Source organism: Topomyia yanbarensis, unplaced genomic scaffold, assembly GCF_030247195.1.
Source record: "Topomyia yanbarensis strain Yona2022 unplaced genomic scaffold, ASM3024719v1 HiC_scaffold_74, whole genome shotgun sequence".
NCBI lineage: Eukaryota > Metazoa > Arthropoda > Insecta > Diptera > Culicidae > Topomyia > Topomyia yanbarensis.
Window position 1 is genome coordinate 55,890 of NW_026683980.1, and position 24,816 is coordinate 80,705.

General features: G+C 39.0%; 1 protein-coding gene across 9 annotated transcripts in view; it reads left to right on the top strand.

Moving 5' to 3' along the window:
* Positions 1–1,840: 1,840 nt before the first annotated feature.
* LOC131696109 (whirlin) overlaps positions 1,841–24,816 on the top strand; it is an 80,811-nt gene continuing 57,835 nt past the window's right edge. For 2 of the 9 annotated variants that reach the window (XM_058984645.1, XM_058984647.1), the window contains exons 1-3: positions 1,841–2,417; positions 4,083–4,264; positions 18,764–18,908. In XM_058984645.1, the coding sequence (XP_058840628.1) occupies positions 1,847–2,417; positions 4,083–4,264; positions 18,764–18,908 (898 nt within the window). In that variant the 5' untranslated portion in view covers positions 1,841–1,846. The remainder of the gene's footprint in view (positions 2,418–4,082; positions 4,265–18,763; positions 18,909–24,816) is intronic. The other 7 variants (XM_058984646.1, XM_058984648.1, XM_058984649.1 and 4 more) reach the window with 6 other exon arrangements.

Below are 24,816 nucleotides of genomic sequence, written 5' to 3' on the forward strand. Positions count from 1 at the left end.
TTTTTTCTCTGAATTGCTCGTCTTGAAATTAGCTTAAAAACTGATATATTTCAACATTCCAAATTTGTTCAACGGTCACTACGATTTCTTTTATCTTTGCTGTTTCATATATGTTTGAATATTATTCGATTTGGCCTCATTATTCTTTATTCTCTACAATGATGTCACAACAGAAGCGAGATGCCGAACTTCTGGTTTATACTGTGTGTCGTCGGCAAGGTTCGAATCTATTTGTAGTATAATCGATCCGAACCACAAGACATAGATATCAGCAAAGCGTCCTTACTACGAGAAATGCATAATGGAAAAAGAATTGAAATAGATATTTTTGAAAACCTTCAAGAAAATCTACGGGATATCATTCAGATCCCCAGAAAATTTTCACTGAATCCGATGAATCTGTGTAAATTTTTCTGTTTGAAAGAGATACAAACAGAGTTTTAATAATCTGGTACATTGACGAATAGTCCTACGTCAACCCCACGGTCATATCCCGGACATTACTCACCCCTAGTTTTTTCATTAAAAAATCTGCAGTATTTATAATCGTTACATATAATAGTTGTACAGAACAGCATTTTTGAAACGTGCTAAAATTATAATCTATGCGGTATAGGTGATAATGTCATTAAATATTTCGGTTCTCAAGTATGTACAGTTGTAGCTATACACTACTATTTTATTCAAGCGATATTAGCTGGATAATAACTACCTAGTGATCAGTAAACATCAGGACTTTTGTACCCACAGAACATTAGTACAGACCATTCGTTTTAATCGAAGAAATAAGTTTTGTGTCAATTTAGACATCGTGTCTATCCAACGACCAAGTCGGCCTGTTAGCTACTGATGAGAACTCAAAATACAAAATTAAACTATATTTCTACTAAATTGCTACAAACTTTATGGCTTCAATCTACGACTGATAATTCGTAGATTAGCTGGATTTAGCTGTCATAAGATATCAAAACTTGTTTAATCGAAAATTTGCTACTTGCTACAATCATGTTTCGCTGTATCTCAGTGATAGGGCAGAATTTCAAAATTCTAAAAACAGCATTCCAAATCGAATAACATGACACAATTTACTCCAAAATGACATTCACCATAAAATAGTGCAACAGTGACGATATTCGTACGTGATCAGCATCCAACTTAGTGAGAAAAGATATTTAACACAACCAACGTTTTATTAGGGCAAAGACACAAGAGAATTAATTTATTTTGTCATTCAACTTTAAATTCCATTCTTTTATTGCACCATTTTAAAGCGCTTTGGTATGCTTTTATCAAACTTTGTGCTCCCCCTATAATGTACATCTGCCAGAAAACATGCGTTTAAGTGTGACATTTTTAGATTCGATGGGTGAAAACAACCGCCCACCGTGCCACGTAAACCAACCTATTATGCAATCATTCGCGTCATGCAGCCTCCACACACGTTCCATTCAGGGGAAACACGAAAACCAATAACATAATTGAATGACGCAGCTTTTCCGGCTCTCAACGGACCCAGCGGCGGCGTAATGCTACAGGTCGTAAATATACATATAGGGGAATCCCCCGCACCGGAAAGATAAATTCGGTTGCGTAACCGTGATGATGAAAAATAATAGCTTGATGTGGGCCGCCAGCCAACAAAATTGTTCAATGACTGTTAAAGGGTGATGACTGGATCTAATTTGTTTCTGGAGGAGGACAATCAGCATTGCGAGGATTGCGTGTTTGGGTTCTAATTTGTCGCAACGGCTCGTGCCTTCCCATTACGCTATTATCAATTTAATGAAATTGCTTTTCGACTACTAACTCGCTGTTTGTTTCTCCGGTTTCTTTCAGGTGTGCGGAAATGCGCTTAGGGGGCGCCCCCGGTGGCGGAGACCCCCTAGCGATGGGTGGCGGGAACGATTATGCCGAACTGTGCGACCTGGGCCCGTCCCGGTGGAGCTCCAGGAGCGGCTACCAGCAGGTCTCGCCGCCGGTCAATTCGATCTACCACCACACTGGCGGCAGTATTGCTGGTGTCGGCGGCGGCGGCGTCGGTGGATCCATGACCGGTGGTGGCCCCAGCAGCGGAGTCGGTGTCGGTCACGGGAGCCTTGGCGGGGGCAGCTCCGGTGTAGGAGGCCATGGTTCGGGCGGTGGCCACGGGACCACACTCCGCTCGAACAGCTTCGAAGCCGAGGATGTGATCGGCCCGTACGGCAGCACCCGGATAGGCAACAGCACAAGCTCCCTGCGAGGACGTTCAGGTTTATATTATTCACCACCCGGTACTTCATATACAATAGTAGAAAGAGAAAGACCACACTCTCCTCATTATTATTATAACACAGCCGGTGTCCCTTCCAAAGGAGGTTCATTGCCAAGTAGAAGTAGTTATTTAGACTCAGCTAGTTTAGGTGTTTCAACTGGTGCAGGTAAACCTTAGTCTTCTGGAGACAAAAATATTTTTCTAAAATTTAAACCTCCTCTGTCTGAGTAAATCCTCCCCGTTTTGTTGGAGCGCCTTCTCCGTTACATAATAGTTCCATCTATTGTAGTCCTGTAATTCAAATTTTGTTATATAGTTACGTTTTTTTGGAATGTTTCTTCCGCAACTCTACTGTTGAATTTTGTTTCAGTAGAATAGCCTCGGTAACCCCATCAAAACTCACCTCTTCCTCAAGTCTTTATCTCTTCAGCATGCGACTACATGCATTGAGCATGCGTTTACCTAAACCATCATCGACAGTTAGTTTAATTCGTTCGGTAGGATTTGGGAAGGATGTTTAGCCGACTAGATGTCGATAGGAGCTGGATCCATCTTCAGATGATCCTAACCATCTCGTTTCTGGTTCTGAGAATGACACTGTTGATGGGTTCAGCCTAGATTATTTATTTCTTCAGCATGTCTTCGTATTGAAAATGTCTGCTGTTAATCTGTCTGCGGATAAGCGTTCTAATCTAGTAGTGCCGCTTCAAACAATACAGCTGCCGGCCTCCTTCTACAGACAATCACACAACTCTTGCGAGTCGACATACACACACTAATTCACATGATCAGAAATTAGTTTTACTCACCGACTTACTCTTCACCACACACTTTGATACCACTCACCTTCCAGCATCCATTGATCAGTGATCAACAACAGTTTGCCTATCTGTCAATTTGTTAGAATACTTCTAGATCTCCGTTTCGCTCTCCAACTGATCCTTCTAGTTCGTCGTTAGAAGTCAACGTGCCAAGAATCTTAACGCCACATTTTCTCCTAACGACGAAAATAGTCCCTTCTAGAGCTAGACTTACCTCTCTGTGTTAGTATTAGAACCAATATAAAGTCACTGTAGTTTTTCTTTGATACCGTTTGCATTTCTAACCAACTGTCAAATTCTACTCTTCTAGAATATAGTTACGATCAAATGTCTACTGCTTGCCATTATGTCTTGAACAACTTCCGGGAGATCGAAAGGAAAGTTGACTCCGATTTGTGAATAGAATTAGAAGAATCCAATTCCCATCCACTTCCCGAGATCCTTGTACTAAACCCAAGACACTGAAACACAAAATCCTCTGTACACTAACATCACATTCTCCTACCTCTTCGTATCTTCGTGTTAATGTTGTTAGCCCGAGTTGGTTGTTATCCGATTAGAACGCGTCGGCAGGTTTTTTCAGTGAATGAAGTGTTTCCGACCGGAGTGTGTTCTTTTTAGTGGTGTAAAATTCCTTAGCCTGAACCGTTCGATGGTGTAACTGTATGTATTGATCTTTCCATTTCGATCTAGTGCTCCCTGACTTGAACCTCAAATGTCAAATTAGGATATTGTTGAATACCTACCCACCTTTCTCTTCTTTCTCTCTGTCCTTTGTCCGTAATTCAGTTCTAGGACATATTTATCGAGACCAGATAAAAAACAGTCGAAGATCGTGTAATTTCAAGCTGGATCTTTTCCACCTTTTCTTCTTCTTCTTCTTCTACTTTCTCTTTGACTCTCGAAACCAATCACTCACCCCTCTCCCGTTCCTTATTTGCGAATTGATTCATGAAAAAACGCTATCCTATTCCCGCCACGCCTGCTTCCACCCCTGTTCGAACCGCTAGGTACAGTTCCAAATTCTACCAGACATAATGGTAAGAAGCGACCTATCTCACCAGAGCAGGTCCTAAGAATGTTTAACACAACAAGTTCGTCTTCTTCAGTTCCTACTAGTTATCATAGTAATGGCACGCGAGATCGAGGCCGTCGCAGTCCTGCCAGCAGTCCGCCTTCTACTACCCACCAGGTGAGTGACTAAGATATCGAAGCAAACGTATTTTTTTATTATTACCTCAATTAAGAGAAGTCGTCACTTCTTTCAATGACACTCGTACACACTTGAAAATATAATTTTTTGTTCAACGCTATCATATCGCGCTTGTTATGAAATATTTGTAGCAATATTTCAAAAATTGACCTTGCTCTAATCCGTTAATGGTTACTATAAACACTAGGTATGCTATATATTTCTCCTTAGTGGAAAAAAATTAGGCAAAAACTATTTTTTCTCCACTGAGAAGAAAATTGTTTATAACCATTTTTGTGCGTGAAGAGCACAATACCTAACTAAATTAGTTATGAAATTTGTGTTTCAAGTTCGGCTCATAAGAATGCGACAATAACTTAGTGATAAGACGAAGCTGGCGCCGGATTGACGCTAGCTCCAAAAACATTATTTGTATTTCTGAGCAAACCTCTAGTTCTGCGTTTTCTCGCAAGAAAAGGACTTTAGTTTGGCTTAGCGGCAATCCGGCGCTAGCTTATTCCTGTCACTTAGTTAGTGGCGGATTCTGAAAAGATGAAGTCGAAACGAAAAATTAAATTAAGATCAATTTTAGTTATAGGTTTTGTGCTCTTCATGCTTAAACAATTCTCTCCTTAGTGGAGATTAAACAATTCTGACTGACTGACGCAGAAATACCCATCGTGACAGTTTTCCCGAAAGTTCGCCCAGATAAGTTTAGAAAGCAAATTACATTACTGGCTACAAGCCTTTTATGAAGGACTACCGTGTCTACATGCCCGCTCAGAACGTTGAGATCGACGGTGCAGTCACCGATTAGAGTGGATATGTGTCGTGCGTGGGTGTACTGAAGCGCCTTAGCTACTTCAAGGACCCCTTGCTTAAACGAGCAAAGATGTTAAATGGCAATCGCGCTGGACGGGATAAAATGGTGTAGGTTGTATACCATTCCCCCGAAAGCCATTTCCCAGAAAGCCATTCCCCAGAATTCCCTTCCCCAGAATGTACCATACCCCAGAAAGACATTTCCCAGAATGTACCAATCTCTAGAAAACCATTATCCAGAATGCCCCATTCTCCAGAAAGTCATTCCCCAGAATGCCCCATTCCCCAGAAAACTTATGGTTTTTATTCATTATTTGTGGTTAGGTCAAAGGTTTGCGCATACCTAATTAAAGGAACTTATGCGGTGTTAAGCTGCTGAGGATGTGCCGTCGAGAGCGGCGGCCTCTCGCAAGCAAACCTGTTATCCTCTCGTATAACCGGTTTACTCGAATATAGGACTTGGATCCTTCTTTCAAACATGAGCAGTTCTTTGATTTTGTACGCCAATTAACTCTTGCACGCAAACTTGTGATCTTTTCGTCTGCCCGGTTTATTCAAACATATATGTTGATTCCTTCTTTGGAGCTTTGGTTAAATCCATATTAAAATCGAAATGAATGCATATTTTGACAAATGGTTTCGTGGGTTTTTGGAGCATTTATCTTTCTTTTGTATTGGGAATGTTTCGTACGCAAATGTACGATCCACCCGATTGCTCGGTTTACTCAAACAGGTTGCACTAAATACATTCGAAAGTATTTTCATACCTTACGCCAAATGGTACTTTTACCAAAGAGTTAGACATAATACTCGACAACAATTATTCGTCAATGTTAGCGATCATTTTGAATTGAATATATTATTAGTTGGGACTGTTATCGCATTTGCGATTATGGCGCTACTGACATATGTGCAAGTATACGGGGGATATACCAATTGCTCCTGGGCCTGAGGGTTGAGTAATTTGTAAATGAGTGGTTGGAAGCGTGTATAAAAGGTGTAGCTGGCGTTTTAATCGAACTGGTGCCAGGGGCGGCGAAACACTTTACGCCCGAGTGGGTAGAAAGCATAGGGTGAGGGGTCCATTAGTAAGGATTGTTTCCATTTCGCAATGCACACGCTTACATTACATTCACATTAAATCACGTTCGTTTATGCAAATGGAATTATGGTACATCGATGTTTTCAAATGTGTGTAGTGCGAGATACATGCGTTCCCGATCAGAATGAAATAACAAGATTGTAACAGAACACAATTTTTGTAACATATTGTGTTATAAATTAGGTCTCGTTAGTTGTTAAAATAACAGAAATTTATAACAAGTAACAATGCGAGATATAGTTTTGAAATATTTCTGTTATGTGTTTCTGATCGGGTTGCGCATCTAAATTTTTTGAAATGGTTCAAAATTTCGAGTGGGTAATTACCCACTCGGTTATTTTCGAGTGGGTAGTACTACCCATACTACCTACACTTTCCGCCGGCCCTGACTGGTGCAACGATATTTTTGCAAGGAGCCGCCGCTTTCGGCGGCTTATCCGTACCAGCATCATGCATTGACTTAGGTAATGTACAAAGTTTTGGTTTCGCCACATAACCTTACTTACATAACACTGTTTCATTCTTTTAGATCCTAGGAAGGGGGCTACCACTTTCTATGGTTTCTGTTGAATGGCACTAAAAAACACATCTGTACTGAATTTTGCGATTTGTCCTATATTGCTATTGTCTAATGCTGCTACCAGTGCGCTTTTCGAGGGGAGCAATATGGGCAACATACTGAAAAAATGCTTGATTTTCATCAAAAAAAATTCCCACTTCAAAAAAAATGTCTGGGAAATGGTTATAACTGTAGAATGAACTTATGAGCATTGGTTCATTCTGGATATGGTTTTCTGGAGAATAGTTCTTTCTGGGGAAAACACTTCGGTATCTTAGTTTCTGTGGAATGGTTTTTCGGGAAAGTCAGCTATTCTTTATTTAAATTCGGATTAAATAATGTCATCCTAACTTCCGGTTTCAACACAATTTGTTCAACAAACGTCCTACGCTGATACAAGTTGTTCGACGTTTTTTGGAATGTAAGGCTAGTTTTTTGTACGGTTTTGACGTCTTGCACGCAACGCAAAAGACATTGCACGCAAAGCAAAATACATTATGAATTTCTATGTTGATGGAAATAAATGCATTTAATTTCGCTGATTTTTAAAAATGCATCACAAGTGATTTGCCTCATCAAATCAATAAAAAAAGTTACTTTTCTGGGGAATGACTTTCTGGGAGATGGTGTATTCTGGGGTATGGAATGCTGGGGAATGGTGCATTCTGGGAAATGACTTTCTGGGGAATAGTATATTCTGGGGGACGATATTCTGGGGAGTGGAATTCTGGGGATTGGCCTTCTGGGGAATGATTTTCGGGGGAATAGTATACAATCAATGGTGTATCCTTTCAAACTCGTGTGAAGTAACGCGCTATGAGTACTTCAGATGCAGAAGTATTAAAAAGAGCTACGCCACTCACCACGACAAATCATTATGCTTTCTGGCCGAGAAGCTTGATTCTAATGATCCCCATATGGCGACATCTTTTACTGCCTCCAAGAATTATAGGTAAATGAGATTCCGTACAAAAGCTTAAATTTTTTTCTTGAGACGGCACCAAATATACCAGCTCGAGCAAGCTTTGACACAAAGTCAAAGTAAACAGTCTTGGAAATTTGAGATAAGGCGCTTCCAGGAACACTAAAAATCTTATGTGAGCAGCGAGAATCCACACTTCGCAACGAACGAAAGCAGCTAAGAAACCGTAACCGAGCGGTTGACGAGGACAAATCACGAAGTCGTATCAGAAGCAACACAGAGCCAGTACCACCAAAAACGCAATGGACAACCCGAGCGATAACTCGCAATAAGAGCTCTTCATTAGTCGGGCCTTTTAACATAGCGGACACCAAAATACCACAAATCTCCGTGTTCCGAGCGTTCTGCGTAATGTCCGACTAACTCTGCATATACTACAGGATAGCTATTGGGGATACCAATACACAACAAGAAGTCCTAGAGTAACGTGAAACAAACCCCACCTGTGTCGACCCTGACCGGAGAAGTTGCGTATACGTCTGATGCACCCCCAGCAGCTTTTGGCATAATACCATTAGAGCTTCAACAGGGAAGTACCCTTAATATCCTCATTTGCATCCATTTTACCCATTTGCCTGTGGTGAATGGCCAACCAGACAGGAATCCAGAAAATCAACCAACACAGAAACCTCAAAGACGAGGATTACGACCGCCTCCAGTGCCCCGCATCTTGCTGGGCCTCCCGAGCAAGCGATCACCCCGCCTAACCTCAAAAGTGACACCGGAAATAGAAGGAGCAAACAGACAACTGCACTACAACGAGAACCAGTTCAGGTCTCCAGATACTCTGGCACCCGGCGGGTCACTAGAAAGCTCTCAGCCAGGAAACATCATATACTCACCAACAGAAATGAGTATGACGATATCTGAATTCAGTTCCCGGTTGCTCTTGGCACCCGGTACTTTTTAGACCATCAAAAAATCCAGTAGTCATCAATTATGACGGCCACTGACCCCGTGCCGGCCCTGACCGGGGACGTTCCACCTTGTTGCGATGCTCCCTGGCTGCTGCTGGCGTGGAAGACCCCGGCACCCCCGGATAAGTACCAGTACACTCAATCCCGATTGAAATGTGAGAGGTTTACAGCTCAGAAGTATCCAGCAAACAGTCCATCAGCAGTTGTTAACTCATCTGAACCATGACGGGGAGTAACCATACTCTCACCGAAGTCTTTACCAGCTCGAATAAAAATGTTATTGATGACAACACGAGCGTCCTCTTCCCTGTACTGGCCTCGTGCGGGAAAGTTCCGTCCTGCTGCGATGCACCCGCGGCGGCTACAGGTACAAGAGACCTGGCCTTTTCCAGGGTAAGCTCGTCCTACGGTACACTCAGTCCGGAACTATCTGCGGTTCGTATATTTCTTGCATGTACTCACAACAACGACGTCGGAGATTAAAGAAACCCCTCCTCGATCCCCCACAAAGCCTTGAGCGGATTAGCGATCTGTGGAGGAGAGGGCGCAGCGGACATGAACCTGCCCTCGTCTAGCCTTCACTCAACCGCCTCAATAGTCAACTGAACAACACTGATCCTCCAGTGGAACACAAGTGGCTTGCGAAGAGGCCTAGGTGATCTAAAAAACATTGTCCAGACTCAGCCCATCTACTTGGTCCTGCAGGAGACGCAGGTCGGGATCAGATGAACCCGGTATCATGGTGTGGAACCGGTATTCGTGGGACACCGCCAGTGCCCATATTATCTACCAGACGGTGGATCAGGCTATCCAGTTCAGTGCATCGTCGTATCTCTATATATTTGCGGTAGTACTGGCAATGTAAGCTGCAAACTTCAGCGGCTCATTGATCAAATTGATCATCATGGGAGATGTAAATGGGCACCACACGAGTTGGACTCACGTACATGGAACAGGAGAGGAAACGACATTGTTGAAGTAGCCGGAAACGACGACGCCGTTGTTCTCAACAACGGCAGGTCGACATTCCTCCGCGGGCAGATGGAATCTGCCATCGACGTCGCTCACTGGAATGATGTTGAGGGTGGTCTGTTCTCGTCGACCCATGCAACAGTGACCACTTCACTATCCAGATTACGTGCACCCAGGTACCACCTGCTACAATCCACCGAAGGCGGTGGCTCTACGATCGGGCAGACTGGAACCGCTACGATGAGACCGTCGACGATTTATATAATTGGGACGAGATACACCCCGGTGGAACTCACCAGTATGTTAAACCGGGCCGCCGTTACCTGCATCCTCAAGACAAGTGGGAACCTTCCTCAACGGTGCACATGTGGTGCCCAGAGGTCGAGAGAACCACAAGGGCACGCCAAACGGCGCTGCGGGCATTGAAGAATTCTTCTTTGGACAATCCGCACCGAGGTCAGATGATGATTTCAGAATGGTCGAAAACGAGGGCGGGAAAACGATTTAAGAGCCGAAAAACACAGGCTGGATCTGGTTTCTGGAAGGTATCTCTTCAGGCTACTGAACATCAGAGCTCTGGCGTAGAGTTAAGCGGAAACGTGTGCATGGCAATTGATGCCAAGACCATCGGCAACGAGCTAGGCAGGCAGGTCGCTTCCCTGACTGCAGACGCCGCTCTCGCTTCTTCGTTCATGCGAATCAAGCAAAGGGCGCAGAACAGCCCCGTGCGTTTTGAATCCGACTTAGACCAAGTATACAACCAGCTTTTCATCGGAAGTGAACTTTGTTCGGTATTGGAATCGGTACATAGCAAGTGCCGGCTTGGATTGGATTGGACGTTGGATATCATCGCCAGAAGAGCATTGAAATTTTTGGCGTGCAGCCATAGAGGCAGTAAACGAGACACCGAGGTCGCGATCGGGCCCAACCTGGACACCAGTTTATCCACAGAGCTGAGAGCCGGCAACCGACTAATGGCCACCAGGTATTGGAATCACGTGCAGATATTCACTGAAGTTTGAGAGTCAATATCTTGAAACTTATACATGGTAGAAACAATTCAGAGAAGACATTCTTAAGGGTTACTTGATGATTGAAGACAAGTGAGTGTCATCGCCATCCAAAAACCCGGCCTCCGACTACAACTCGTATCGACCAGTTGCAATGCTGTCCTGTATCCGTTATTCTTTGGAGAAAATGATCCTATTCCGTCCCGACAATTGGGTGGAGCAAATGGTTTACTGTCAGATACACAATTTGGCTCTGGTAAAGCCAAAGGACGAACGAATGCCTTGCGAAATTCAAATTCCTATGCTAACATAAATCAGATGGCTTCAGTCTTCTTGGATATTAAGGGGGCTTTTAGTTCAGTTTCGACAGTACACTGTTTTACACTGACGGGTCAAGTAAAGCTCCACTGGCATTAGTATGAGGCGGTGAGTTTTCGACTGAATTAAACTTCACCGTCTCATTCAAACTCAATTATCCTACTTCAGTTTACGTCGCAGAACTTGTTGTCATTCAGTATAAAGGGCGAACACGAAATTATTGCGACACCGAAAATGTCATGCCAATTTTCTTATAATCAAACCAAAATTTTAGGGTAGTTTTATACATATATTTACTTCAAAAATCAAAAGAAAAGTTAATCGATGGAGTCTTGAGTGTAAATTTTTTTTTTCCATTTTCTTAACATGTCCTTCTCGTCTTTGACTGTCTTCTTGCTCTTCCGAAGTTCCCGCTTCATCATTGCCCAGTATCCACCGGGCGCAGCTCCGGACAGTTTGGCGGGTTCATGTCCTTTGGAACAAAATGGACAGAATTGGCCTCATACCACTCCAGGACACTTTTAGAATAGTGGCATGATGCCAAATCTGTCCAAAATAGCGGAGTTTCGTCGTGCTGCTGCAAGAACGGCAAAAGGCGCTTCTCGAGGCACTCAGATTTTCAGATCTCGCCATTTACTGTGCCCTTTGTCACGAAAGGCTCACTCCTCAGTACGCAAGAGGCCTGCCAAATGAGATATTTGGAGGCGAACTTCGACATTTTCTTCTTCTTAAATTGGTTGTCCACATAGAACTTGCTCTTGCCGGTGAAAAACTCCAACCCCGGAATTTGCTTAAAATCGGCTTGAGACGTTGGGACTTGCTTTAATCATCCGCTTCACCTTTCCCTCCGTTTTTTTGTTCCCGGTCCCGGTTTTCTTCCAGCTCCTTTGCCGTGGTCCAACGTCAACCGCTCCTGGAACCGCTTCAACACTCTGGAGACGGTTGAATGGTGAATGTTCAACATTTTTCCTAACTGCCGGTGCGACAGGTCAGGAAATTCCAGGTGTTTGGAAAGAATTTGTTCTTTCGACTCGCGTTGGTTCACCTTCATTTTCGTTGAATAGAAAAACAGGACTTCGAGTTTGACAGCATGTAAACAATACACATCAATGAGAAAGTGTGCAAAATTTGGTTGATTTTTACCCAATGGTAAAAAAGTTATGCCCCGTTGAATGTGTCGCAATAATTTCGTGTTCGCCCTTTACCCTTCGGGATCATTGATACTTTACCCACCGATCATTACGTTATCGTATTACACAGCCTAAACTCAGTAGAGGCTCCCCATCGGGTGAAACGCAGAAATCACATTCCATGTTTCCAGGGGATGTAAGATCGTACAAGATTATCTTAGTTTGGGTTTCATTGCATTACTCTGGTATTGAAGAAGCGGACTCTTCGACTAAGGCGGGCGCTTTTAGAAGGCGACATCTACGAAAGACTAATCTGCTTCAATTTTTCAATATTTCTCAGCAGAGGACGGTAGAAGGTTAGCTGACATCTTGGAACAATGGAGAGTTAGGACGGTGGCTACATTCTATTATACCAAAGGTATCAACGAAGCGTTGGTTTAGCAAAATGGATGTGGGTCGGGGATTCATTCGTGTGAAATGTGTCTCGATTTATGTCCAATCACTACAGGTCAGACGCTCATCTCCGATGAATTGGGCTCGCGGTACTGGGTATCTGGGCTTGTGGTGAAGGTAATCACGATATTGAACATATTGTCTGGGCATGCACCGAGTATTGCTCCGCCAGATCTCAACCATTGAATTCCTTTCGAGCCCGAAGAAGAACATCCAATGTCCCGATCCGGGATATATCTGATAGCTGCGATCTTCTCTATATATCCCTCGGATAGGCTTCCCTGAAACACCATCAATATGCAGATTTAACCAACCCTTTTAGTTTTCTTATCATTTTCAGTAGTGTCCTCTTCCGCCTGTACCGTACACCAACGCACAGTGGTCCAGAATGCAAATTTAGCAGAAACAGTCTTTGGAGAAGTTTTCGTAGTTTATAAGCCCCTTCTTTTTGTTAAAACAACAGTTAGGGTGGTACTGATTTTATCAAGATCAAAAAAATAACTTTTTAATCATTCTAGCTACCTTCAACAAAGTTGTGGAACGTCAAATTTTGGGAAAGTTTTCTGAAGACATGTAAGCTCTATCTGTCTTACTTTTCATTTTACAGCAAATTTAAAATTGAAGGTTAGGGTATTTCTTGGTGTATCTCAGAAAAATTGTTTTATTCAAACAACTTTTGCGGTATTGATTTAAAACCGAAGTAGTCTTCAGACAACTTTAAGATTGTTTTAAGGCGAATAATTTGTTTCATGGCACCACATATCTAACTATTTTCGCTGAAAAGTTATGAGCACTTTCGATTTTTTTGAAATAACAATATCATTTATTGGGGTCAAACAAAAGATAATTCTTTTTCAACTATAAATAAGGTCATGGCGAATACAATATTTCTTAAAAATTCCTAGAGTTGATTTAAAAAACGGTATTTTAAATATATTAAGTGCACATATCTTCATAATAATAGAAGCTAGAATTTTGATGCGCTAGAAGAAAATATTCGTCTTCCAAAACTCTGAAAAACATCTAAAGGATAGGTAGGAAAAAAATGAAAGTGAAAACAGTTTTATCAAAAATATGGTTTTTCATTAATAAACTCTTTGTAATATGTTTAAATTACTTCCACGGTGGAGAATATAAAAAATAAAGCTTTCATGATAAAATATGGCACTTTACAATACTTGTCTATTATTTTACATAGTAGTAAGAGTGGTTCTTTATTTTTTTAAAATCAGAAAATTAACTTTTTAATGGTTCGAGATAGCGTTTCACTGTATTCTAGAAAATAGAAGAAAGCAAAAATTTAAAAAACTTTGTCGAAGACACTGAAACTCTTTGTCGTGTACTTTTCATTTTATAAGAAATTTACCAAAAAATACAGGGTGTTTCTTAAAAAATGGTTTTCTTTGTATAACTTTTGCAGTTTTGATTTTTCATTAAGGAGGAATTCCACGAAGATCCGTCCGAAAATCTTTAAAATCGTGACCGACCATCTTAGATTCCAATGAAACTTTACACGTTTCACCGTCATGCAAGACTAAATATTTTCCACAGGTAATAAGATTATTTTGACTCAAGAGCAACTTTTCAAAAGGGCGTAAACGATTCTACGTGCATGGATCTCAATTTTTTTGTTCGATTACTGTATTTTATACAGCAAAACTATCTGAGAACGAGTTACAGGGAATGAATACTTCTGTCTGAAAAAAATATACACTGAAGAAAATGTGAAAAATGAAACTTTCCTGCAACTTTCTCTTGAACATCAAGTCGATATTGTGAAACATTTTAAAGTTACATGAAAACAACCAACATATGATTCAGCTATATAATTTAATCAACAGACCCTATGGTTGAAATATATTTTAATTGCTTTCATGTAACTTTCAAATGGTTTACAATATCGCCTTGATGTCAAAGAGAAAGTTGCAGGAAAGTTTACGGGCCTTTTGAAAAATCTATTATTGTTGATGGAGAAACGCGACTAACCTATGAAAAGGTCGTAATAAAACAAAATAATTGTGTTGTTAGAACAAAAGTTAAAATATCTCGAGAACTACTACATTTTAGAAATTTTTTGTTAAGAGCATTTCGATTTAAAATGGCGTTTCATATTCAAAAAGAAAATTGTATTTTTGACTGCAAATAGTAAGAATTATAAAAAAATGTCAAAAGTTGTTGTTAGGAAAACTTTTTTAATGAAAGCTTCTCCATGATCCAAATACACTAAAAAGGTTGCTTTTACGTCTTTAAAACGATAAACATTAAATTTTTGACATTTTTTGATGGGGTAACGCGAATAACTTTTAAAAAGAGCATAATTACACGAATTAATTGTTTTTGAAGTAGCAAAATTTCAAATATCTCGAAAACTATCGCATTTTGGAAGATTTTTGTTAAATGCATTTTGATTTTAAATGGTGCTTAGAATTATATTCTGTAATAAAATTACAATGTTGTATGTCAATTAGTATGAAATTTAAAAACATGTACGAAGTTATTGTTAGAAAAACTTTTTTACCGATTTTTTCTCCATCATGCAATCACAATCAAAATGTTTCTTTTCTCTTTAGGTTTTTGGTAACAAAATATAAAAAATTTAAAAAAATGGGTTTTTTCGCAATTTAAATTTTTATCATAAATTTTTGTTTTTTTTTTGAAAAATGACACAACATTTTTTTCAGTGTATATTTTTTCAGACAGAAGTATGTAACTCCCTGTAACTCGTTCTCAGATAGTTTTGCTGTATAAAATACAGTAATCGAACAAAAAAAAATTGAAATTCATGCACGTAGAAACGTTCACGCCCTTTTGAAAAATTACTCTTGTATCAAAATATTCCAATCGCCAGAGAATATCATGGAGATTCATACAACGAACACACCTGCAAAGTTTCGTTCGAATCGACGATGGTCATATTTTGCGGTCGGCCGGTTTCTCATGGAATCCCTCTAAGGTTACTTTAGAAATACCTTCAGATATTTTGAAAGGAAACAATTTGTCTTAATATACCGAACCTCTGGATTCTCTCGTTAGAAAGTTATATATACTTTTAACTAAATAAACTATTTTTTGAGTAAATATTGCAAAATATAAAAAAATACCGTATGTGCCATGTTTTGGTGATCTATACGACAAAGCATGCTGTTTCATATGGCAGTAACGATATTTAATGTTAAGTGCCCTAATCGAAGATAATTTTATTTGAAAGTCAAGTTCATTTTTTTGCTATGTTATGTTCTTTGTTAAAATTAATCTGAGGTTTTGGGAGAACAATTTAAAAACAATCATTATTTTGCGATTTTTCATGAAAAAAATAAAAATTTTGCAACATTCTACTAAAGAAGTTTTTTACTTCCATAGAAATATAGATAGTACATTTAATTCTGCATCTAACGATCTATTTGTTATCAAAGTCAGTTGAAGAATGGCAGAGTTTTTGATTGTTTTCCGAATTAGAAGCTGACACGCTTGAATTCTTAAGGGGTTAGTCAGGCGTTGTCGAGTACTATAAAATTCTAGAATCATATCTTCCGTTATTTTTTAAAGTTTTAACTTCAAAGACCAACTTCCGTTATTTTTTTTTTTAAATTTTAACTTCAGAGACCACATAGATACTTTTGAATGTATACGCAATGGAGCGAAAAAAATCGATTTAAAGAAATCCGTCTCCGTAAAAGTTCATGCGAGCAAGTTTCTAATTTGAAAAAAAAAAAAAAAATAAATGATAACTCTGTCATTCTCAAACTGATATTGATGATACATAAATCGTTATCTGCGGAATTAATTTTTTTCTCTAAATTTTAATAAAAATAAAGACGCTTTCTAAAGAAAATGTTAAGCAATTTTCAGATTTTTCATGAACAAATCGCAAAAAATGGTCACTTTCAAATTGTCGTCCTAAAACCGCATCGGATTTTCAACAAAAGAACATAACACAGCACACCGTTGGAAAGCTATTTTTTCTTCTTTTCAGTGAATTCAAAAAAATACAAACCGGATGAGAAATGATCACGTAGATAAGGACGAAGTCCTGAAAAATAGTGTTTTTGCCATAAATTTTGAGGGTATATCAATTTGATCAAACACGGTTTTGTGTTGTATTTGACTAGATCTACAACATTTAACAGGTCACTTGAAAGGTACATTCATTTTTTTTTTATTTTGTGGCACCGTGTAATCTTAATAAAATTATGTTATCCCTTCTTGTATATTAATATAGACTCCCAGCTTTAAAATTCTCTTAATTTTATTATAAAAAAAAATCAATGAGTAAACCCCTAGTTTTAAGAAATCTCTGTTGAGAAATTTCAAATTAGGTTTAATTTTAAATTAGTTTCAAATTATGAATCATTTTAAAACAAATTTAAGCAATCAAAATTGGTTTTAATTAAATGAGGTTATTATGTAACATTCATTTTAAAATCGAAATTTTATGCCGTTTCTCCACCCCAATTACTTTCTGGATCCGCCCATGCTAACGTAAACGTGCCTTATCAAATAAACGAACTGAATTAAAAAGAACTTCCAAATGTCAAGCACAAGATCCCCACAAAAGTTAAATCAAATGGAAAACATAAATCTAAATTTGATGTTGTAATGTCGCACATAATGAGTACTCATTAGAGTGACAGGAAAAAAATGACCCCTATCGGTTCACCCCTGAGTCGATTTCTAGTCCCACCAGGAGTTCTTGTTCCAAATTTTAAGCAAATCGGACAAGTCTAGCTACCGGTCCAACGTGCCTGAAGTTTGTATGAGATTTTTCGAAAATTTACACGTAGAAATAACACTAGCTCACATTTTCGCCGCTAGGTGGCACTGTTCGCATCGTATTATCATTGTAAGTGAAAATAAGAAAGATAATTTAATTTTATACAACTTTGTCGAAGACTGCTAGTGAATCCGGATTTGTTAAAAGAAGTTATTAAACTTTTAGCGAAGTGATGTCTGAGTCAGTTTTGCATGGGGCCTAGCAGTGCATGGTTGTGTATCAGTACTCGATTCGCACGAACTAAAAAATTTTTGTGAACAAGCCGTTAGATTTAGCTCAATAGTATGTTCCGAAGAATTGTAGTAAATAATAGGAGTCATGTTTGGGTTAGAAAATTTTAGTTCCACATTGTACCGCATAGAGGGCGCCAACACTAACTTTTCAACGGAGAGAGATAGAAATTAGGTGTCTTCCACAAAGTTGTAGAACAGGAATTTTGAAATAATTCTCCCGAACATAACGATATTCTATCTCTTTTCTATGAAAAGTTAGTGTTGGCGCCCTCTATGCGGTCACATGTGGAGCTAAAATTTTCCAACCAAAACATAACTTGTATTATGTGATATAATTCTCCTGAACATACTATTGAGCTAAACCTAACGGTTATTTCACAAACATGTATAGTTCGTGCGAATCAAGTACTGATACACAACCATGCACTGCTAGGCCCCATAGAAAATTGATTCAGACATCACTTCGTTAAAAATTTAATAACTTCTTTTAACAAAGCCGGATTCACTAGCAGTCTTCGACAAAGTTGTAGGCAAATAAATTATTTTTCTTTTTTTTTACTTACAGTGATAATACGACGCATACAGTGCCACCTAGCGGCAAAAATGCGAGTTTGAGGGTTTTCTCCATGTAAATTGTCGAAAAATCTCATACAAAATTCAGGTACGTTGGTCCGGTAGCTAGACTTGTCCGATTTGCTTCAAATTTGGTGCAAGAATTTCTGGTGGGACTAGAAATCGACTCAGAGGTGGGCCGATTGAGCTTTCAAAATTTCATTATTTTTCTGGGCAGTCTAGTACTCATGTTAGTGATTTGGTCTTTTTATCGGTTGGTTAAAAATTAAAAATTCAAGAACAAAAAATCGGTCCTGTGACAGAAAACTAGGCCCCTATTCTCACAGTCACGTCACCTTGTGCCTGGAAGAAAATTTCCTGCTCCTCACTAAGCGATGTGACTGTGAGAATAGGGCCCTTAATTTTGCTATAAGCGCGAGCAAATTGATATTTCAACGGGATGTAGAAGTTTTTGTTGATATTCAAATAAGTATTTATTTTGATACTTTCTCAAGATATTAAGAGGGGCGTCTGGTGTAGTGGGCAAAAAAATCGACTTCTTTTTTATCCGTTTAAAATTTAGTATTGATCGTTTCTTATGACATTTCAAAGAAGTGACAACTCTCATTGAATTAGGAATTATCACTATTTAGTAATAATATTTCGCATTTTCCACAGATCTATCGTGATCGGGAACGGGATCGTAATATACCGAGTATTCACTCACTGACGACGCGCACGGTGAACATGTCACGTGACCAGCAAACCGAAGCTAGTCACGGGTTCGGCATCTGCGTCAAAGGAGGCAAGGATTCAGGTGAGTGTGAGTACCAAGCGCTGCAGATGGATCAGCGTTATGTATTACCTTAAAACTTGCTGCAGAAGAGTGAGCAACAAAGAAAAAACGAGATTTTTGCTTCGCATTAGATTAGAAATTTGTTTTGCAGAAACATTCATGAAAAGTCAATATTTTTATTGACGTTTCGCTCTAAAAAATGATTCGGGTAGCAAACAACCCAAATTATTTTTAGAGTGAAAATAAATCCAGCAGATACAGCTTACCCTGCTTCAAACAGGCACAGAAGCTTTAATCTTTGATTATTCGCAAACGATTCGTCTCGCATATCAAATGATTGAATATGTGACGAACAGGCAGGCGAAAATCCTAGAAGGAATACATTTCTCTCCACTTGTCTGTCCCAGTTGTCGTACATCGCAGTCTGCATCGTTGGTTTTAGCAGATTTTCTATTTGTCTAACTCCTCGTCTTCAGGCCATATCCTTGAGATAACCTGTCACACCTTCCACCACAGACTGCGAGTTCAACAGAAGGGAGTAAAAAACAAATTACAATTCGAACACGTCGTCGTGGCCTCGTACCACAGTACACTGACTATCGCTGAGTCAAATGCATCTAAAGTCCAAACGTTGAATCGCTTCGGAAGGAAAAATCAGGTTTGAGTGCAGGAGAAACGAACGTTGATGATTTGCATACAGCTATCATCTGCGCTTGTTGGTTCTCGCTTTAAATCGATATAGGGGAGATGGACGTATTCTTGGACGGATCATCTTTTGGAAATGCCATAAGTACTCAACTGTCTGCGGTTTTAAGCAATTGATATTACAGCTCTTTTATTAATAGCGGGTTCTGATTGTTTTATCTTTAATCTATCCAGATACATCTAACAAAGAAATCTTATTTTCGGATTTTATAAAACATTGTTTTCGAATTTAAAATATCATTAAAAGTACCGTTAAATTGAAATTTTCCCCTGAAAAACTGAAGATCTTCATGAACATCGAGTATCAAAAAGTTGCATAAGGAACTTTTGAAGAATATTGTTATTGGCTACGCATTCTGTGCAGTAGGATAAGTGAGTGTTTTTTTGGAACTTAAATCTGTCATTGAAGCAAGGATCTTTGGTTGCGGTTGACGACAGTCGCGGATCCAGGGGGAGGGTTTTTTTAATTGCTTGAGAAATTTTTATATAGTTTCTATTTTAAATTCGTTTTAAATTCAAAATCATTCCAAACCAGATTCGACCACCAAAATTGATTTTAATTGAATGAGGGTATTATATATTGCGCATTGTAAAACGAACATTTTAAAATCGAAATTTTGGACCCCTTCCGAATTTTTTTTCTGGATCCGCTCCTGGTTGACGATGATGGTTGTAAGCAAAACTATCCCAATTACAGAAAAAAGTTAGAGACATTTAGGAACCGACACGCTACATAAAATCCATTACTACCATAATACGAGTTGGTCGCAAATGGTTCCACGGTACCCCGTTAGGTTAGGTTAGGTCAATATTTTCTATCTTGTAGATCAGCGGTTCTCAACCTTCTTGGCACCTCGGCCCCCATCAAAATCGGTCTGGATTGCTACGGACCGCGTCGGTTTAACATGGACTTTGTATTTTCCAATGTCAACGAAAGTAAAAACTAATCCAATATTAGAGAAGTTGGATTTGAATGTTTCGTGTACCCCTCGTCAGTAACTGACAGCAACTTGCTGCCATTTAGACGATATATCTAAACTAGTACCAAATTGGCGCCAGGTACACATAAAATCCAAACAGTTCACATAACATGTGTAAACGCCTAAAGCAATTGGCTGGTACCGAGTGATGTCACGGTTAGCCAAGTATAGGAGCTCTGGGACAAGAGGGACAAGAGTTCGTTTTCCTATACTCGTCAGTGACCCAGAGCTTCTGTGCTTGGCTAATCGAGACATCACTCGGTACCAGCCAGTTACTCTAGGCGTTCACACATGTTGGGTGAACTGTTTGAATTTAATGTTTAACTGGCGCCAATTTGGTGTTAGTTTGGATATATCGTCTAAATGACAGCACGTTGCTGTCAGTTACTGACGAGGGGTATACGAAACATTCAAATCCAACTTCTTTATGTTAAGTATTGTGCACTTATGCGCAAATTGGTACATCCATTTTTTCCTTTGGTAAAAATAAAGGTTGCATAGTTCAATATTTATGCGAAAAAGACATTCTGCCGATCCCAGTTTGAGAATGTTTTCATAGATAACACCATTCTGTTCGGGTTCCACAGCAAACGGATGACCAACATGCTGATTGCTATTCAGCTGAACTACTGAAAACGCGGAGAGAGTGGTTTAATAAAATGTATACGCCAAAAGCGAGGTTTAAAAAAAATCTTTTCGGGAATTTGAAACATTTAAGTAAAAGTAATAAATTTAAATGCTTAATATTAATAATTCGACAACTTGACATGGAATTTTTGACATCATTTAAATTTTATATATTAATATTGAAAAAATAGAATCTAAAGGAATACCATCAAGACTGATTTGTGTCTCGTTCCATGCATTTCATTGCATATCACGGAGAAACGATTTGCAAACCTTTGTAATTTTCAGAGCTTCACCCTCCGGTACTAGCGTGAATTTCTTAGTGAGTCGATTTCGCTAGAGTTTCTGAAGGAACTGTACTTAATTCAAAAACGCGGCAGGCGCGTAGTAAAAATAAATTGTAAAAAACATATTTTTCAACGACTTTTGACAAATTTGTAGTTCGTTTGGTTTGAACAAATTTTTGAGAAAATGTTGAAGAAGGCTATTTCCAACCATCAAAGACAATGGTCATGAACCTCAGTGTGCTTTATGCTTCTACCCAAGCCAGTGCGAAGCGATCGACAAGAATAGTTTCTTTTATATTGTCTGCATTGTCTGAAGATCAAAAGAAACTGTTACTATAACTCTTGACGTAGTAAACTGTCGAGATGAGTGAGTCTCAGAAGTAAGAAATAGTGCTCCGACCAAACATGGTGATTATTGATGACTCGCATTAGACCGATCATTCATGATGTGAAACATTTTCTGAAGGTGAAAATGGAGGTTGTACTTCCGGAAGTCACCTTTAACGAGTTCTACCATGTCAGGCATTCAGCGCTCAAGGTGTTCTCCAAATTGGCGCAGCAAAATTATTCATTTTGAATAACTTAAAACACATTCCAAGCAATCATAAGCATTAAGTCATTGCCCAATATTGGCTATACATTTGCACAAATGTTGCATTTAAACTCCATTATAGCAATAAAGATGCAATAAAGCTCTATATTAGCATCATTAATGCATACATGCACAGCCTAAATATAGCCTATATAAAGCGTATATAACACGTATATGCATTAAGAATCTTTGAACGATGTATGCTTTACATGGGCCTTTAGTGCCATTATAGTGCAAATAAAAAGCCGATGTAATGCTATCCTAATGCTGTGGGTTTATTCGTTAAGCAACCCATCATGAAGATTATCTTTAGTATATTTCGTTTCATTCGAACATATGGAATACAGCTCAGGCAGCAAAAGCAGCGCACTTATCGTGAAGGATGAGGCAAAGTACCTCTGTGCGAGACTTACTAGACGTAATTTTCATAAAACATTTTTCATATAATGGGAAAAAGAAATCTCTTCATATTCATATTCATTACAATGCATTAGAAGGGAGTCAATTACGGTTCCAAACAGAACATTTTATTCACTTTGTTCTCTTTTTGTTCGTCATACCGAAAGGCAACATAAGAAAGGGTTTCAAAACCATGGTGGAAAATGATAGTCAAATGAAACTTTCTAATAACATTAGTGGTGGCAATATTAGGCTTTCAAATTTGACATTTATACGCTGGTGCTATATAATAGCATTAGTACCGCAAAAGTGGATGCCAGTCTTTGCACAGTAATAGCAGTAATATTACGCTTTTTCTGGCATAATACAAGCATTATATCAGTATTTAGAGCTTCACGGCTCTTTAAGACTGCCCTATATGTAGATCTGAAGCAGATATTAAGCTACGTTATAATGCTTATTGGTTACTTGGGATGGTTGTGTGTGACAATGCTATAATTAAGATCCTCATATATAATGACGATGAGAAAATCAATGTTCGGCTACAAGATCGAACACCGCTTATTGTCACATTTGGATGAAATACATTCTATTCCGAAGGACTTCTGTTGGAACTAGAGAAACCGCTGAACGTAAACAATTGCCAAATTTGCGGCAGCTGCCCAGATAATATTGACAACGGCAAAAATCTGCATCTAGTATCTCAAAATGTGCAGCCAGTACCATAATGGAGGAAGTTCAATCTCGTAAGGGCATGAAGCAAGGAAGGAAGCAGATCTTCGTGAACTTAAAGCAGGCATCCACGACACGAAAGTGCCCAATGTATAGTGTTTCCAAATAGGCAAAAAAGTGATCGAAATTGTTTTGACCACGAAAGACCGATTTTTGAGCTATAGTGTCTATAGAAACATAGAACAACTTTGCTGAAGAGACTATGCATCTATCTGTTGGTTTTAATAGACTTTTGTGGTGTTTTCTTTGACACACTATCACACTTTTTTCAAAATAACGACTTTTGCTAACTACACATACATAAGAGATAGAAGTAAACTTAAATGACAAAAAATTGTGCATTTTTTTCATGGCGGACACAATCTCAGAACATTTTTAAATTCTAAAAAATCTCCAAGAAAAGTTATTTTGAAAGAAGTAATTTTCACGGATGTATCATAGAAAAATCCACAACAGTCTATTAAAACAAACAGATAGATACATAGTCCCTTCAACAAAGTTGTTTTTTTCACATTCCCTACAACTTTGGTGAACACAGTTTTTTTATTTTCATAAATGACCAAACAAAAATTTGCTTCTCAGCTTTAGGCGATTAATCACCAAACTAATACTTCTATAAAACGAGTAATATTTTATGAACGGTTCCATTCATAATTTACGAAACGCTTTTAGCGGGGGGATATAACAATGTGACATGTTATGACATATGCGGGAGAGGTAGTAAGCTAGAATGTTGCGTAACATGTTATTACTGAAGAAACATTTTTGTTACCTAATAGTCGAGGGGGTGGTAAGGAAATTTTCGTGTTACGTAATTTAGGAATGGTCCCTTATAGCTCAAACATTGTTCTGACGTGGTCAAAACAATTTCGATCACGTTTTGCCTATTTGGAAACACCGTACAACGGTGAGATAGAAATGAACGACCCACAAGATGCAATTGTTGATGAAAAAATGATCCCACCTCGAAAAAAGGTTTCCACGTACAATGGCTAAGCCGTACAAAAATTAAAATTTTATTTTTTCTATTGTTCACATAACAGTTATGTGTCCAACAAAAAAAAACACCTTTAACAGGCCAACGAGGGTACCCGGGTCCCCACAAATTGAAATGCTCATAACTATGGCTCCCTTTAACCGATTTGGACACTTTTAGATGTTTTGGATTCAGGAACTCGTCTACTTTTTGATTCTATACAATAGAACCGGAATAATGGGTCTGGTTTTTGGTAATCCGGATTTTCCGGAGTAATGTTCCAGTACTAGGATGTGATTTGTAAATTTTAATAATGCCCTAGCAATATGAGTATCAAAACTCTTCAAATTGTCTCGGAAGTCTGTTTTTTATTGTTACGGGACCCTATGGCAATTTGAAAAATGGAATTGGAATGGAATGGCCACTCACGGCCCCACGGGAACCTACTCCGGAATGTCCGTTCCGGGGTCAAATCACCAAATGGTTCCAAAACCACGAGATACGGCCTACTGATGCAATTCCAAGAATTTTGATATCCATATTGCTAGTATTCCATTGAAGTTCGCAAAAAGTACCCCAGCACTGGAGCCTGCTTCCGGAAACCCGGATTCGCGGGAACCGAACGAAGAAACCCGAT